This window comes from Sitodiplosis mosellana, unplaced genomic scaffold (assembly GCF_009176505.1).
Source record: "Sitodiplosis mosellana isolate CC-2019 unplaced genomic scaffold, AAFC_SMos_1.0 Smas_scaffold_6181, whole genome shotgun sequence".
Classification (NCBI taxonomy): Eukaryota; Metazoa; Arthropoda; class Insecta; order Diptera; family Cecidomyiidae; genus Sitodiplosis; species Sitodiplosis mosellana.
In genome coordinates this window covers 4,481,385-4,497,100 of record NW_022601422.1, presented here as the reverse complement: position 1 = coordinate 4,497,100, position 15,716 = coordinate 4,481,385, and the positions used below count along the sequence as shown (strand labels likewise).

Below are 15,716 nucleotides of genomic sequence, written 5' to 3'. Positions count from 1 at the left end.
AAAAAAAACCCAAAATGAACGGTGACTCATGCATTGTACTCACATTGACTTTGCTTAGAGCAGCATGGTTTTTGTTACCGTACATCGATGACGAAATGTCTGTTCCAGTGCCACTTGGTGGCTGATTTGATACATTTTGCCCCTTCGATTGCTGTGTACCGCTACCTTGATAAGCAGTCTTATTGTAGTCTTGTGTTGTTTGACCGAGCGCATCGTAGCCAGACGAACCGTACGCACTGTTGTACGATGGTTTGGCGAATTGTGCATTCGACGATGCATTCGTGGCTAATTGTTGCGGGTATAGTGCTGGTGTACCATACTGAAAGCTTCCAGGCATCATGTTTGCACCATAGAAATAGGCATACGGAAGATTTAGCATTGGACCACCGGAACCAGTTTGCTGTGACATTGTACTAGGAACATTGCTAACTGGACTCGAATTATTATCGGTTCGAGCGAATCGGCCATCGGACATTGTGGAATAAGCTACGGAGCCCAAGTTGCCATCACGTACGCCAGAAGCACCAAGACTGGTGGGTGTCTGATAATTGATATCGTAATATCCGGCAGGCTGTGTATGGACGAAGACGACGACGACGACAACAACAACAGTGACGATGATTGATAAACAACGGGAGATAAAAGTGCGTAGAAATAAAAAAAGATACGAGAAAAAAGAAAATACGCATTAAACAACTACACCTATTTAAATACGCTGGCGCACACGTCAAATACTCTCCGAACAAATGATCTGCATTTGAGTGTGTGACAAACGTGTCAATTATTGATAGAAATGTATGGAATTTGGTAAATGTTAAAAATTTAATGCGAAAGAAAAAGACAAAATAAATAAATAAATTGTATGAAATGAAGAAGCGATTTGTACAAAATTGCAAATTACTAATTGTATGGGTAGTAGACAGATTTTGAAAAGGAGGGATTAAAGTATGGTAGAATTTATAATATTACTCTCTACTATCAATTGGTTTTTTTTTTTTTTTTAAATGTCCAAGTCAATTGGTTTTGGTTTAGAGCAAGTGGAAATGTGTAAGTAGTAAATCGTTTCCCAAAATAAGTTAATGTGAGTGTGAATGTGTGTGTGTGTGTGTGTGTGTGTGTGTGTGTGTGTGAAAACAGGGATGAAATGGATGTTCAGAGTAAAAAAAGTATAATTGTTAATTGAAAGAATGGTTATAAAAATCAAAATTTGGTGAATTGTATGTTTTTTTTTTGGGGGGGAGTTTGAATTATGTTTTTGGTGTGTGTGTTTTTTTGTTTTGTTTTGATTGTTTCTGTTGGCGAATGGACTCACCACATGCGGCGGGATTCTTTGTTGCAACATCTGAATATCCTCATAGGAATAGACAGGCTGCTGATAGAATGGCATTCCAGTCGGTATATATTGACTAACCATTGGTATATTTGACACAACATTTCCACCTCCAGTACTTTTAGCAGTGGAATTAGTCACCTTTGTATTTGTCAATCCGATTGATGGTGAGCTCAAGCTGCTATTACTGTTACCGCTTGTGTTACTGGCCGAGTTGTTGGCTCCAACGCTTTGCGTGCTACTTGACAATGTACTGTAGACGAGAGTGAAAAAAAAAGAAAGAAAAAGAAGACACAAACATTAACATTGATTGAGGTAAATGAACAACAACGACGACGACGATGATGACGACGCCACGGCCGGCAACGACGACGACGACGAATACAATAACAACGAAGCGAATATAAATGTTTCGCGCCCAATTCAAATCCCGTACAAAATATTCAAAGTACATTAAATAATAACGATAATATAGCAATGAAATATATAACCAAATGAATAACTTTCATCTCCCTTTCTAATTAGTAAATCGGAAAAAAAATGATGTGAATGTGGTGTGAATTTACAAACAAGCTGGCATACAAATCACATGTGATATGGGTTAATGGGCCAGGTAGACAAATAGAGTTAGAGGCAAATGTGTGTGTGAAATTGAGCGTGGTACAATTATGTTTTGTCGATATCGTGAGTGTGAGAGAGAAAAAGTGTGGATGAGTGATAGAAACGGGGTCAAAAGTCAAACATACCTGTCATAGATGGTTGTTACGGGTGTTGAGTCTTTATTTAACTTTGAACCGCTAAAGCTACTATACTGCGATGTTGATGTATTAGTGTTTCCCGTGTACCTAAAGGTTACCATGATGCATTTGAATGGGTATTTGAGTTGAGTTTAATTTTAATGTTGTTTTGTTTTTGTTGGTAGTATTGGACGAATGTGTGTGACATTTAACGATAAATTTAAAGGAAGAAACGAAAAAACCTTCCCGCATGATGGTTACATTATACTGTACAAGTATTTGTATCGACAATTCGATAAGGTTTTCCTTCTTTTTTTCAGTTGTTGTCATGCTGTCGTGTGTCATTTCGGGCACAAGTGAACACAAGATAGCGAAAAAGAAATTTGTTTATCGAATTGTTTATACATGAAGATGAAGAAGCGCGCGCGCGCGCAATGCGATACAATTGGATTTAGGTCTGTTTGTTTTGCTTGCGTTTTATCAATAATTCAAATGTGTTTGATGATGGTGAATAATGAATTCTATGAACAGTGACACCAAAACCCAGTCGACTACGGTCGGAATGAGGAATTTAAACGAACGAAAAATCGAAAAGAATAAACGAAAAAAAAAAATAACAACAAACAACACAATTAAAAATATCACATGATTATGGAGGATGGTAGATGGAAAATGGAACATACACAGAAAAAGTATGTTTGGAATGTGACTTTTGTTGCTTGCTGCTAGCTGCAGCGCATTTTGTTTTCCCTTCATTATGAATGATATGCTTTTTTCCCATTGTGCCGAAATCGGTGCACGCAGCGTTGCACTATTTGCAATTGACACTTACCCTGAATTATTGTTGTTTAGACTACTGCTTCCGTACACACTCTGGTTATTTTGATAAGCACTCGCTTGTGTTGGATACACAGACGACGTCTGGCTACTCGGATATTGATTTGATAGATATCCGGTATTCGCACTGGAGCTGTACGCATTGAATTAGTCGATTAGCATTTGATTAGTAGAACAACAAAAAAAGAAGACATGAAAAAAAATAAAAAATAAAAATCAAATTTCAAGTAAAAAAAAACAACAGATTAACCATTGGTTATTTGGTTTATCAATTGAGTAGCGGGTAGAAAAAAAAAAAAAAAACAAAACACCAAGCTTGTCAAATTCAATATCAATATGTAAGGGTATGTGAGAGCACGCGCAACGTGTGTGTAATGTGATCAAGTGATAGAGATATAGAGAGAATAACGAGAAAAAAAAAATTCCACAAACCAAGAATTAGTGTGGAACAAAAAAACACTTTACAAAAGAAAAACGAAAGAGAAATTACAATCGAAATGGCATTTTACCTGGCATTATTCACTGAGCTGGTGCTTCCAACCGATGTCGAGCCACTATTCGATACATTCGTTACACTACTTGTATTATTAACACTATTAGTAAGATTGGATTGTTGCGTTTGATACGAATTCACCGGTCCTTGGTTATAGGAATTATACGTATTTGTTGATGACGAATAATTGGAACTGTTTGAAGCTTGGGTGTTGGCGTAATTTGAATTGTTGTAACTTTGGGGCGCAACATTCGACGGCTGATACACGGTCGACGATTTATTTGTATATGTTTGGTAGGTACCCGATGTGCTTGCACCATTTCCGGATACGGATGTGGCATTTACATTAGATTGATTTACGTAATGATCAGACTTTGTTAATTGTTCGAGCGCTGAAGACGGATAGGGAGAGGAAGAGAAAGAGAAACGGTTTAGATTCATTCATCAAATGTAAAGAGTTGAAGGCTTTGTTGTGTTGCATTCGCAAACACTTACCAGCGCTGGCATTAGCCAATGTGTTAGCCGATGCCGTTTGCGTTTGTACAACTGAACTATTTTGACGTTGGCTATAGCCGGTTGTTGACAAATTCTCCGTTTGTCCGGCCAATGCATCTGAATTTGAAATCAATTGCGATTGTTGCAGACTGTTCGATCCCTGTGATTTCGACTGATAATCGGTTGACACATCGGTGGCGGCCACATTTTGTGAATTATCAACTATGTTTGACGATTGGAATTTATCGGAAATTGTATCGAACGTTTCTTCGGAACCGAAATCGAGTGCGCCAAACTGTACATCGAGGTATCCAATGTTACTGAGCGTATCTGGCATTTCCACAGCCGATGATGGAATTTTCGATGGAGGTGGTACACGCGCCCGTTTGCTATTACGATTAGCAACCGGTTGGATTTGTGGTTGGCCTGCAACTACTTGATCAGCGTCGTTGATGTTCGATTTATCTATTTGTGGAGTAGATAAAGTGTTATTTTTCGGTTCGGAACGATCGATTTCTGATCGATTTTTCGTAGATGAAAAAAAGGGGGTTTCTTTTCTTTGTCACACTTACAGGCATATGGCGACGAATACTGCACAGCACTGACCGGCTGAGACGATAGCGAATTGAAATACTGAGACTGTTCGGCAGACAATGAGGACGAGTTCAATGGTATATCCATGGCTGGTCGTAGATGCGATGCATTCGTGGACGATTGAACGTGAAGATCCGAATATTGCACCTGATTGCTGTTGTTATTGCCCACAGACACAGCCGATGGTGTGCTTGATACAGTGTTCGTACTGTATTGCTGAACCAAATCGTCGTTCAACTGAGACGGTGGACTGAGAATTTGCTGCTCCAAGCCCGGTGGTGCGGACAACTGTTCGGCATGTGATAATGTTTGGTTTTGTACTGTACTCGGTGTAAATACTTTGGTATCAGCCAAAGAACCAGTATATTCCTCATTATCCCAATCACCCCACGTGTCATCCGATTTTGTTTGTTCGGCAGCATTCAATGCTATATTGTTGTCCCACGTATCAACGGCTGTCTCATTTTCATCTTGAGATCTAAAGTAGTTGCCACGATTTTGATCTCGTGAACTTCTCGGCCCTAAGCGACTGTTGCATCGCAACGAAGAACAAAAAAAAAAAACAATTCAAAATACACGTTGCACACAAACGAAAATCAATGACTCATCGCAAGCCAACAGTTGCTATTGTGCGAACGTTGCACAAAAACAACAAACTAACAACGTATTCAATTTCGTCAGAAGCAACATTTTCCAATGGAAAAATAGAACGCATTCATTTGGCTGGTTTTATTTATCCAAAAAAAAAATGTTGTTCAAGCCAAAAGAATGGCATCAAGTATTTTACTTACCCTCCAGAGCGGCCTCCTCTGCCGGCACCAAAACCACCGTTTCGGAAACTATTTGGTGGTCCTCTCCGTGGCCCACTGTTCTGGTTTAATTTGTTATCACCAGAACCACCGGCGTTACGTTCATTTTCCCGGGATTCTCTGCCACGCCAACCGCGACTGTCTGAATTACCACGTCCAACGCGAACATTACCACGAGTACGAGGTTTCTCTGTAGAAATGGAACAACAAGTAAACATTTATCATGTCTATTCCTATGTATCGGTCAATTCTTGCGATCACTTTGATAATTTATCAAAGAAATACGAGAATGAATTGCGGCTCGTGATGAAAACCAAACAAAAAAATCCACTCACGGTAATCGGTGTTGTTGTTCGGATTGTTATTTGAGCCACTGCTACCGGCATTATTGTTCTCGTTCCACTCGCCATCAGTAGCTGCAGCGTCACCAGACCCGGCTAAACGATTCTTTTTCTTTTTTGATGATGTTTCAAACGCACCCTAGATTTGGAATTTCAAAGAAAAAAAAAAACAACAACATCGTTAGTCATAGACATTCATGGAGCGTCGAAGCGAATGATGGCTGGCAATACTTACGACTGGAAGCGTTTCGAACAGAAATATGACTGCTCGATCAAGATCGTTGTCACATTCGTATAATGCACAACAGACCTCTTCTTCCGTGCGCTGAGTGGTTTCCATAAGGTTGGCCACTTTTTCGCGCATTTTTGGATCATCTGAACCGGTGCTAATCTCTGTGATTTGAGCAATACGAATCTGTTCAGCGGTTGGCGCTTTTACATGGCTGCAAAATAAACACATGGAAAAAAAAAACAAATCACAAACACAAACGGCATTAATAAACGTTTCATTTCGTTTCGTTTTATCAGCTACTCAGAAAATGAATCATATACGACGACGACGACGACGATGATGATTATGACATTTCATAAAACAATTTCGAAATAATCGAACTATAAATAGAACCTAATTAGAAAGAAATGAAGAAAAACAATTGCAACTTACAGCTGTGGTTTCTCTTTGTCTGTTTTGGCGTGATCTGATTTCTTCTGGAAATTGGTCTCATTACCACCGCCACCACCTGTGGTTGATGTGTTTTTCTTATTAGTTTGATTGCGACTTCCGCCGCTCGATCTGGTTTGTGTGCTCATCGCTATGTACACTGTATTTACAAGTAGCTATACGCAGAAAAAAAAAAGTTGTAACAGAGAACAAAAACAACGAAAAAGAAAGAAGAGTTCAATATGAGTGAATGTTGGACACACTGTGCATTTACGTTGTTCGAAATGGTCCCTAAATTAGTGGTTAAAAGCCGAACGTTGCTACTGTCAATTGCGCCATCGACAAACTATCCGCTTTGAACAGAAAGAAAAAACCGAACTGAGACGATTTTTTTTTTGCGTCTCCTTCTTTCTATCTCTATGTTATTATGTATGTAAAAGAGAGTAGAAATCATACACGCTTCAAAGCATCTCAAAAACTATGATTGAATGTGCTGTATACCGAAAAAATTTGGATGAGAATTGATGCGACGTCAAAATTACTGATTTGCGATTGATTTTGTCACGACGAGAACGATCCTTTTCCGATGAAATTGAACCAAAAAAAAAAAAAATAATAATACGCAGGTATTTTCAACGTCGGGCTAACTAGCAAACACATGCACACAAATATTTTATACTAAAATCGAAAACGAATGAACTTCTCATCGCAAACGCGATAGAACTCGTTGTGGTCGTCGTACCACCACGCTTTTGATGGTGTGCGTTTGTGCTTGTGAACCGTGTGTGTGTGTCTTTTCTTGCTCTCTTATTTTCGGCATTTTACAATATGAAGTTGCAACGACAGGTTGGTACAACTGTGTCGCGGTATTTAACAAAGAGGCCGACATTAAAAAGAAAAGCAGCAGCAGCACAGCAGCCACAGCGAAAAAAAATTCATAATACCATCTCACACTTCATAAACTCTCTTTTCTGTATTATTTTATTGCTTCTCCTTTTCAATTGTTTCATTCATTTCAATTCTTCTTCATCATTATTTCTGTGCGTTTTTTTTTTCGCGTTGCGTTTCTCTTTTTATTTCATTATTTCTCGTCACTCTCCGCCTTGCTTTCTTAAACGCACACACACACACAAAGCGAGACAAACACACAGCAGCCGCAGCAGTACACACATCGGTCGCAGTCACCACACCAATTTCATACACCGTTATGCATGTTGTAACCAAAAATTATGAGTGTGTCAGATTATACTATGTAATTTTTAATGGAAAAATTTTACAGACATTATTCAAGACTTGGAAACACTTTCGATCGATTCATTTGCTGATTTCGACGAAAATAGAAAAAAAAAATTATTTATCGCTGCCCAGTAATGCATGCATATTATTTGCACTCAATCAATTTCGGCGAAAATATGCAATTGAAAACACATTTGTTTGGATCCAAAGCAAAATACACGCAGCGAATTTCATTTCGAAGAAGCGAGAAAAAAAAAATTCTTGATTCAAACATTGAATAGTGTGTAGACGCCATTCTGTCGCAGTCAAAATCCTTTTCAACAGACAACCAAATCATTTCGCTTTGACCGTATACCAATGAAAGCAATGGCAAAGCAGAAAAAAAAAACTATCGCATTTTATTCACACACGCACAACATTCGGCTATTTCCACTAAATTCACTTGATTTTTTAAACAATTTGGCAATAATTTATTACTAGATTTCCGTTGGTTTGCGATTAAGATTATTTTGAAAAATAATAAAAACTAGATAAAGTTGATGCCGTCCGTACCTGCATGCGCTAGAACTTTGTAATGAATAAAAATTGGTTGTACATTCAAAGAATAGCGTTTTGTTCGTGGCTTTGAACGCACTCTGGCCACTTTTCTCAGCGCGCTCACTTCAAATCCATCGCGGTTTACCGCACGAATTTCGCAACCAAACCGATCAAATCGATTGTTTAATGCGATCAAATCGATTAATTTTGCCATTTAAATGACTATTTTTTTTATTTTTTCAAATCGAAATATCGCTGAAATGCGATTAAAACAAATGACATTATTATCGATTTGTTTTACACATCATATAGTCTGTTGAATCAGTCAATTGGAAATGTGAAAATTTCATTGAAATATTTTGCACGCAATAACATTTTCATCAAATTCAATAATTATGCAAATAAAGCCATTGAAAAAAAAAACAATTCAATTGATAGCAAACCACATAAATACATTGCATCATAAACATACACGCAGCGGCAGCAGCAGTAATAGCACGTTCACATTTGTATGGAGGTTAATTTCGTTCGTTCATATTTCTTTTTCGCATTCGCAAAGTTGTCAGTTTGTTTAGGGTTATTTCAGTGGTACACACACGGTATCCGGCATTGTGTGCGTGTTTTCATTACTCATGAATGTAGGAGCGAATGAGTGTGACGAATGATTTAGTTCTGAACAAAGACATAAAATGGCGTCGGTTTATTTCCATCGTCAAATCGCATTGAATGTTCGCATTCACGCGCGTCTGACAGTTCCCAGTGTGTCTAACCTCAAAACCGCCTGTGTAAGTGTTTTTCTTTTTTGAAAAAAATAAATAAAAGAAAATACACTTCTAATTGAATACACCGAGATTATCTGGAAGCCTAATTGTTTATTCATTTGATTTATTTTTTTTTTATTATTGCCAATTGACGGGTGATGTTGTGGAGTATGCGAGATTTTCTCGCTAGAAATTTTCAATTACCTACAATTTGTTTACTTGAGCCAAAAATATAATTTAATTAAATTTCAAAGACCGATCGATCCTTTTTGGAATTGAAAAACGTTCTTGATAAACAATCCGTTTTTTTTTTCTTCGTTCTACATCAGTCCGTTGGAATAAATCAACAAAATGTGTCGACGATTAGTGAAAATGATGCACAAAGCCGGTGGCACCGGTACATTTTTCAAAGATAGCACCAAAACAATACGGCTGGTGAATCGCGGATGCACAAATCGACCTTTCTATCACATTGTCGTCGCTGAGGTAAGACCTAATTGGAATATCAAACAACACCAACTCAAAATCTTGAATACGAAATGGTGCCATCGAATCGACTGATATAATCGATTAATTCATACATAATCAGTTGATCGTTGCCCCACTTTTGAACAATTTACACTCTTATCAATCGCCTTAAATCGACTTTCTAATTGATGATTTAGAAATTTCGCGAAGTGAAAGACCAAGTGATAGAACAAATTGGCTCGATGGACCCAATGCCAAATGAACATAATGAAAAACTCGTGGCACTGAATTTAGAACGTATTCGATATTGGCTGGGTGAAGGTGTCAAAGTATCCATACCGGCATCAGAAATTTTCGGTAAGAGGGATATTCATTGATTTATGGGGCGATCCTACTGCTATAGACCTTTGAATTTCCACAAAAATTGTGAAAATTATTTTGTGAAACAAAAATGATTGTCTTTTTGTCCTTTTGGTTTAGGTTTGGCCGGTTTGTTCCCAATGGCACCACAAACGTACATGAAGGCATGGCGAAACCGTAAGCAACTGGCGCAACAAGCAGCAACGGGTGGCGAAGCCCAAGAGACATCATCATAAATACCTACATTAGCTTGTTTTTTTTTTTTAAATCATTATCACGTGTATGAGAATTTAGTGCTCTAATAAAATTGGATTAGTTGTATTTACAAAACGAAACTAATGTGTTCATTGTTTTGGAATCCGGCGATACACGCGGGCAAAGTCGAAATAACGAGCTTCTCTCTCTTGCTTTCGAGGAGAAAAAAAAAACGAACAGTACGAACGGGTAAAAATGAAATAAAAACGACCTAATTATGATATTGAATGCGTCAAGAGAAAAATCGTGCGCGCAAATCGTTGCATTTATTGTATTGTTGAGATAAAAGTTGTATCTATTAAATTACAATTTTTGTTTAAATAAGAGACAACAATCGAGAAGAGAAAAAAAATATGCTTATTTTGACTTCTTGAGAACATCGCCGACGAGTTCCTTAGCCTTATCTGCAAGCTTGTCAATTGCATCGTCAGCCGAATTTTGGTGTTTCAAGAAGTATGGTCGAACTACTCGTTGATAGAGAACGTGGGATCCATTGTTGTCAGCTGGGTATTGACACCACACAAACAAGATGCACTGTGAAAATGAAAACAAAACCAGAAACGAATGTGTGTATTAGATTATGGGCAAGTTCAAAGTATAAGTCAAACAACACGATTGATTGACAAATGGCATTTGGATTTTAAATTACAATAAAATGGGATGAGGGGCATATCCGGGAAATTTGAATTAATTATTACCTTCCACAAGTAGTAGAATGGGATGATGACGGGCAAGTAGCCGGTGAAAAATTCAAAGATGGAGAAAATAGCGTACAACACCCAGTATGTTAGCCATTTGGTGTCATCGTCTTTGGTGCTGGTTTCTAAGGCCTTCAACGAAATATAAGCTGGATAACCGACGGCAATAATGTTACATAAGAGTTGAGCGGCGGCACCAAACATTAGATATAACGTGAAAAATCCAGCGACTCCTATTAATTGAATGAATAAAAGAGAAAAACAGAAAAAAAGGCGCATGAAAAAGAGCTAGAGATAAGATAGAGAGGAAAAACAAAACAAAACACACACACAAAAAAAAAAACGAAATACATAAAGTAAGTACTCCTGTCACATACACAAAACATTGTGCGAGCGAGATAGCGATAGAGGCGCGCACGGTTGGCGCTACATATATTCATATTCGAGTCAATTTTCGAACATTTTGAGTTAATTAGCAGGCTGCGTGTAAAAGCATCGTATCAGTTAGTCGATTCGTGTTTGTGATGTCTTTTCTACCCGCAACATACCTAAATATATCCGCGTTTAGAGTCTCGGCACATTTATTTCAGCTGTCTTGCTCTCAGCGAGAGCCTTTTTCATCGCTCATTGTGTGCACTTTATAAGTGTATAAATAAATGACGAAAATTTCGTCGGTTTTTTCGGCTATTTTTTTTCCTTTCTTCTCACACAGTGCACGCAACACTTGTGCCACACACACACACACACACACACACACACACACACCATACATGCGACTTTGAAAATTTTTATCCATTGCAAATGCCATTCTGTCACTCTTTTGTTCTGTCTTCAATTTTTTTTTCTACTTTTTTTTGCTGCTTTTCGCTTTTCGTTTCTATTCTTTTGTTAATTTTTTCCCTTTTTCTGTGTGAGCGACGTAACTATCGAGTTTTTTCATGGTTTTTTTCTCTTCTCTCTTCTCAATCTAGTCTACTTTTATAACCTTGCATTCCTTGCAGACAGTTAAACGGTTTCCCTATTATACTAATGTAATTTTGCTATAATTTTTTTTTTCATGTCAAATTCTTTTGGCAATTCTTTTCGAGTAGAAAAAAAAAACCGAAAAAAAATCACAAAAATCGACAGAAAAAAAAACGGATTCATTGAAAACAAACACTATATCCTCATTTTAATGCACCTCATTTGGAAATATTGATTGAAAAAACGCATTGCCCACCTTAAAGCAACGTTGCCCGGCAAATGAGTTCATAAATTGTCAGTTAGTGTAATACGTGACAAATTTGTCTTCTTTACTTCTGTTCAATACGGTTGAAGAATGATATCTCGGCACAACTTTAGAAAAATAATTATTTTGATAAACATTCAACTTACCAGCGAATAGATAGAGTCGTGGAACGCCAGTTTTTTCTTCAGCCAAATCTAATGCCTTTTTCCATGGTTTTTCCTTATCGTTAAGGGTTTGATTCAACGAAACTTTAATTGCTTCAATTCGTTCTGCCATGTTGACTATATGCGTCTCACGATTCTATGTGATGTGACGAATCCAACCGAAATATGTGTAATAAAAGTGTTTTATGTGTATCCAAAGCCTTTAATCACGATTCACACAACTGTGTAGAGAACCCGTTTCGTGCCAAATGGACGGTCGGAATATTGTTTAGTCGGTTTACTACAGAGTTCTTCTCTCTCTCTCTCTCTCTCTCTCTTCTTCTTCTTTCTCTCGCTCTCTCACTTTCTGTATTAAGCAAAGAAAAAACGTGTGCAGTTTATACAACTATGTGTAGATGTGTCGTTTTGTGTCGTTATGCGTGTAACGTCAGACTGTTCTGAAGTTTGCTCCAAGTCCGTCCATTAGTTTTTCGTCTGTCATTGACATTGCACTCTTCTTATTCCGTTTTTTTTCTTCGTTTTTTTTCTTCTTTCAAATATAGTTTTTTTTCATACTACAATTAACACTCATACGGTCTTTATACTGTTTTTCGGTATTGCGTTATCGATACGATTTGATTTTGGCAAAAGAAATTTTAATATTCCTGCGATCATTATTGTGTGTGGAAAAACAATTTCACAATTCACTTGATATTTTCAGGTGATTTTTTTTTTGCAACTGGGCGTCAACGGCAGTCCAAGCAATCCGGTATTCAATCGACACAAAGACCATACGAGTGTTAATTCAATTTTTCTTTTCAATTTGATTTTATGTCAAATTCTTTTTTTGTTGCTACTTTCTGAATCTTCCGGAAGAGAAAACCAATTTTGCAACAACAACAACAACAACAAAAATAGAATAAAAATAATTTATGCAACAATTTCTAACCAATTTCACAACAAATTTCAACGGAATCAACTTTGAAAAATGATCATGTCAGCTGATGAATTTTAATTGGTTGATTAATAAAATTGGAAACAATCATCTGCACTGAACACAATATCTGTGCATTGTTTCTACTGTCGGTAGAAGCGTGAAATATGTTTCTGGCTATTTTTAGCGGCGCAGGGTAAAGCATATATATTATTTTGAAATTATTGTGCTTTTTCTCTTGCTTCGCTCCCCTGATGTTTTTACTTTCATTCGGTGTTGATCGAGCGATAGTAATGCCATCTCATGGTCAATGTCACAATTATTCATTGCTTGAATATGCGATTAAAAGAGTGAAAGACTTTACCAAGAAAAAAGTTTATCAAATGAAACAAGTCTGATTAGCAAGTATTTCATCAATTTGCCTACGATTCGAAAAATATACTCATATATGCATATATGCATCATATATATATATATATATATATGATTTTCTTCGATGAATACCAAGGAGTTACTACTGCTTTGCTTTCAAAGTGATTTTATTTTCTCTAATTTTCGACAATGCATTCATTGGTGTAAAATTAAAGAACTGGTTTAATAATAACCACTTCGAATGAAACAGTGGTTGAAACGTGAATGTTATGGATTTGAGCAAATTATTCTTATTTTTACTAAGAAAAAGCCACTCTTACGAATTGAAAAAAAAAATCAACTAGAAAATATGCAATAAACTTTCAAATCAATATATATAAATTGACAAATTGCTCAGTATGAATGGATGGGAAATTGAAATTATTCCATGATTGTCAATTATTTACTTAAATAAATGGATATTATCAATGGAAATCTTACATTTGCTCTTATTACTTCTCCACTTTTTAATTGTAATCAACGCAAAATGTATAATGCGACTAACAAAAACGTTCGAATACAACTGAAATTACAGGCAGCGACACTGTCTCCGTTTGCAGTACAAAGTACATAGCATTTGATGAAAATGTGAGTCAATCGTAGATAATCATTTAAAAAAAAAAAACGTTTTTTATTCCCAATTATTACATGACGATTATAATCGCGACAATGAATCATCTACGAGTGTGCAGCACACTGTACTATAAGCACTGGCATCACATTTGACGAACAGACGACAAATCGCATTACATTTTCGTTGAGCGGTAAATTTGCGTCGACTTTGTGATGATTAATAAATCAGCCACCTGATAAGAATGATACTATTTTTAGATCCTTGCGTTAAATTTTTTTTCTGTTTCATTTGCGTCTTATCGGTTTTACAGAGTTTTGCTTAATTTTTGTTTTGTGTTTCATTTTCTTTTTGTGTGTCGCATCAACAAAAAATTGTTTCTTCTTTTTTTTTCATTCTTTTTGAATGTCCTGAAGTTGTTTCATTTTCCAACTGATTATGTGGTATATGAGTATTGGTGGCAGTGTGCCGTGCACGGAGCATCTGTATATATTGAATGGGATCAAATACATTTGTACGCATATATTCCATAGCTTTTCAGCTCATATACGACCAAATGTTCTCACTGATGAAGCGTCGACGATCAAATCGATCGTTTTGACGATAAAGGGCATTCGGTTCATTTTTCATAAGCTTTTTTTGTTTCACATCATCTGGGACCTCTTTGAAGCATCTAATACATTTTCATGTTCAAATTATGACGAATACCCTTTTTAAGCTTGAAGTGGCCCATTTCGCCAGTGACAAATTGCCATCGATCGATGATCAATGATCGTTCATTTGGTCTTTTCAGACTATCCCATCAACAGGTAAAAGTCGAATTAAACTCAGAGCCCATCGAAGAATTTCCCATATTTTCCAACAAAGCCAAGCGCTGAATTGAATCACAATGTTTGGAGTAATTAAAATGAAAATTTCAATGACAAATTAATCGTTGAACCACATTTTGATACTGAAGCCACCATTTCGTTTTTTTATTTTCTCCCAATTGCACAATATTCCAAACTTTGATTCACGTATTGATGAGCTGAACCAAAAAAAGAAACGACTGTGCGAATTTTCGTCAAATAAAACTGTTTTGCAACCAAAGTGGTATGAGTGTCGTACAATATGGTTGTATGATTTTCTCAATTGTAAATTGTGTTGGCCTGGTGCAAAGGCTACTTTGAAACGACCGATTTTGGTTGTTGGTTTCGATTTCGAAAAGAACAAAAAAAAAAATATTTTCACGTGGTCGTTGTTTTGTGTGTATGTTTGAAACGGATGGGTCTTGTGTGTTTGGAATGTGTGTTGTCAGCCACACGACATTTATGTGTCCACTTTTCTCCGTCTCATTTAATTCGTTAAACAAAAAGACACTTCATCGGCGCACAGGAAGACACATTTTCTCTTTTTTCCAACGGTGAAATTTAGCTAACCACGGCTCTCGTCCAATGTCGAATGGATTTGCATGTTCGGCCCATCCCGACACCGTGAACATGTTCAAATTGTGTACTCTTTTAAAATGTGGGTAAAAAGCTTTGCGCTTGTGCTGCGAATTAATAGAAAAAGATCCACCGAATCGGCTTTCATTGCCGCATGTGAAACGATCGACCAAACAAACAAGCCATTTTATCTTTATCAAATGCATATAGATTTGTTCGAACAAAATTGTGTGTGTTTTTTTTTCGTTCGCTTTCTTCTTCTTCTTCTTCTTGAAATTCTCTCTCCCAATGAAAAATCAACGGTATCAAGAGTAAACGGAGCTATTACCTGATTTTAAAATTTATGCAGGCAATTGCATTTTGTGTGCAGAAAATGTGTTCAATAGAAAGAAA

General features: G+C 36.9%; 3 protein-coding genes across 7 annotated transcripts in view; 1 reads left to right on the top strand and 2 right to left on the bottom strand.

Moving 5' to 3' along the window:
* Positions 1-43: 43 nt before the first annotated feature.
* On the bottom strand, positions 44-8,163 carry LOC129576351 (protein lingerer; the record flags this gene model as incomplete). The annotated part of the gene is given in 12 exon segments (XM_055461303.1): positions 44-571; positions 1,313-1,583; positions 2,077-2,175; positions 2,900-3,037; positions 3,414-3,789; positions 3,893-4,357; positions 4,465-5,015; positions 5,278-5,485; positions 5,631-5,775; positions 5,872-6,079; positions 6,301-6,473; positions 8,086-8,163. Coding segments are annotated over 12 exon segments (3,168 nt in total), but the record flags the coding sequence as incomplete, so codon positions are not given.
* A 543-nt stretch (positions 8,164-8,706) lies between these two features.
* Positions 8,707-15,716, top strand: part of LOC129576258 (probable 28S ribosomal protein S16, mitochondrial) — a 78,814-nt gene continuing 71,804 nt past the window's right edge. The window contains exons 1-4 of one of the 3 annotated variants that reach the window (XM_055460980.1): positions 8,707-8,855; positions 9,161-9,317; positions 9,497-9,656; positions 9,780-9,924. In XM_055460980.1, coding sequence (XP_055316955.1) covers positions 9,183-9,317; positions 9,497-9,656; positions 9,780-9,895 — 411 coding nt within the window. In that variant the 5' untranslated portion in view covers positions 8,707-8,855; positions 9,161-9,182 and the 3' untranslated portion in view covers positions 9,896-9,924. Of the gene's footprint in view, positions 8,856-8,881; positions 9,000-9,160; positions 9,318-9,496; positions 9,657-9,779; positions 9,995-15,716 lie in introns of those variants that run through there. The other 2 variants (XM_055460978.1, XM_055460981.1) reach the window with 2 other exon arrangements.
* Positions 10,130-14,059, bottom strand: LOC129576257 (receptor expression-enhancing protein 5). 3 transcript variants are annotated; one of them, XM_055460976.1, is made up of 4 exons: positions 13,770-14,059; positions 11,987-12,350; positions 10,613-10,845; positions 10,130-10,448 (listed from the first exon to the last, which is right to left on the bottom strand). In XM_055460976.1, the coding sequence occupies exons 2-4, from the start codon at positions 12,114-12,116 to the stop codon at positions 10,272-10,274; spliced, it is 540 nt and encodes a 179-aa protein (XP_055316951.1). In that variant the 5' UTR covers positions 12,117-12,350; positions 13,770-14,059; the 3' UTR covers positions 10,130-10,271. The 3 variants fall into 3 exon arrangements, with proteins under 3 accessions (XP_055316951.1, XP_055316950.1, XP_055316952.1); XM_055460975.1 differs by having other exon boundaries at positions 11,987-13,848; XM_055460977.1 differs by lacking the exon at positions 13,770-14,059 and having other exon boundaries at positions 10,613-10,900; positions 11,987-12,126.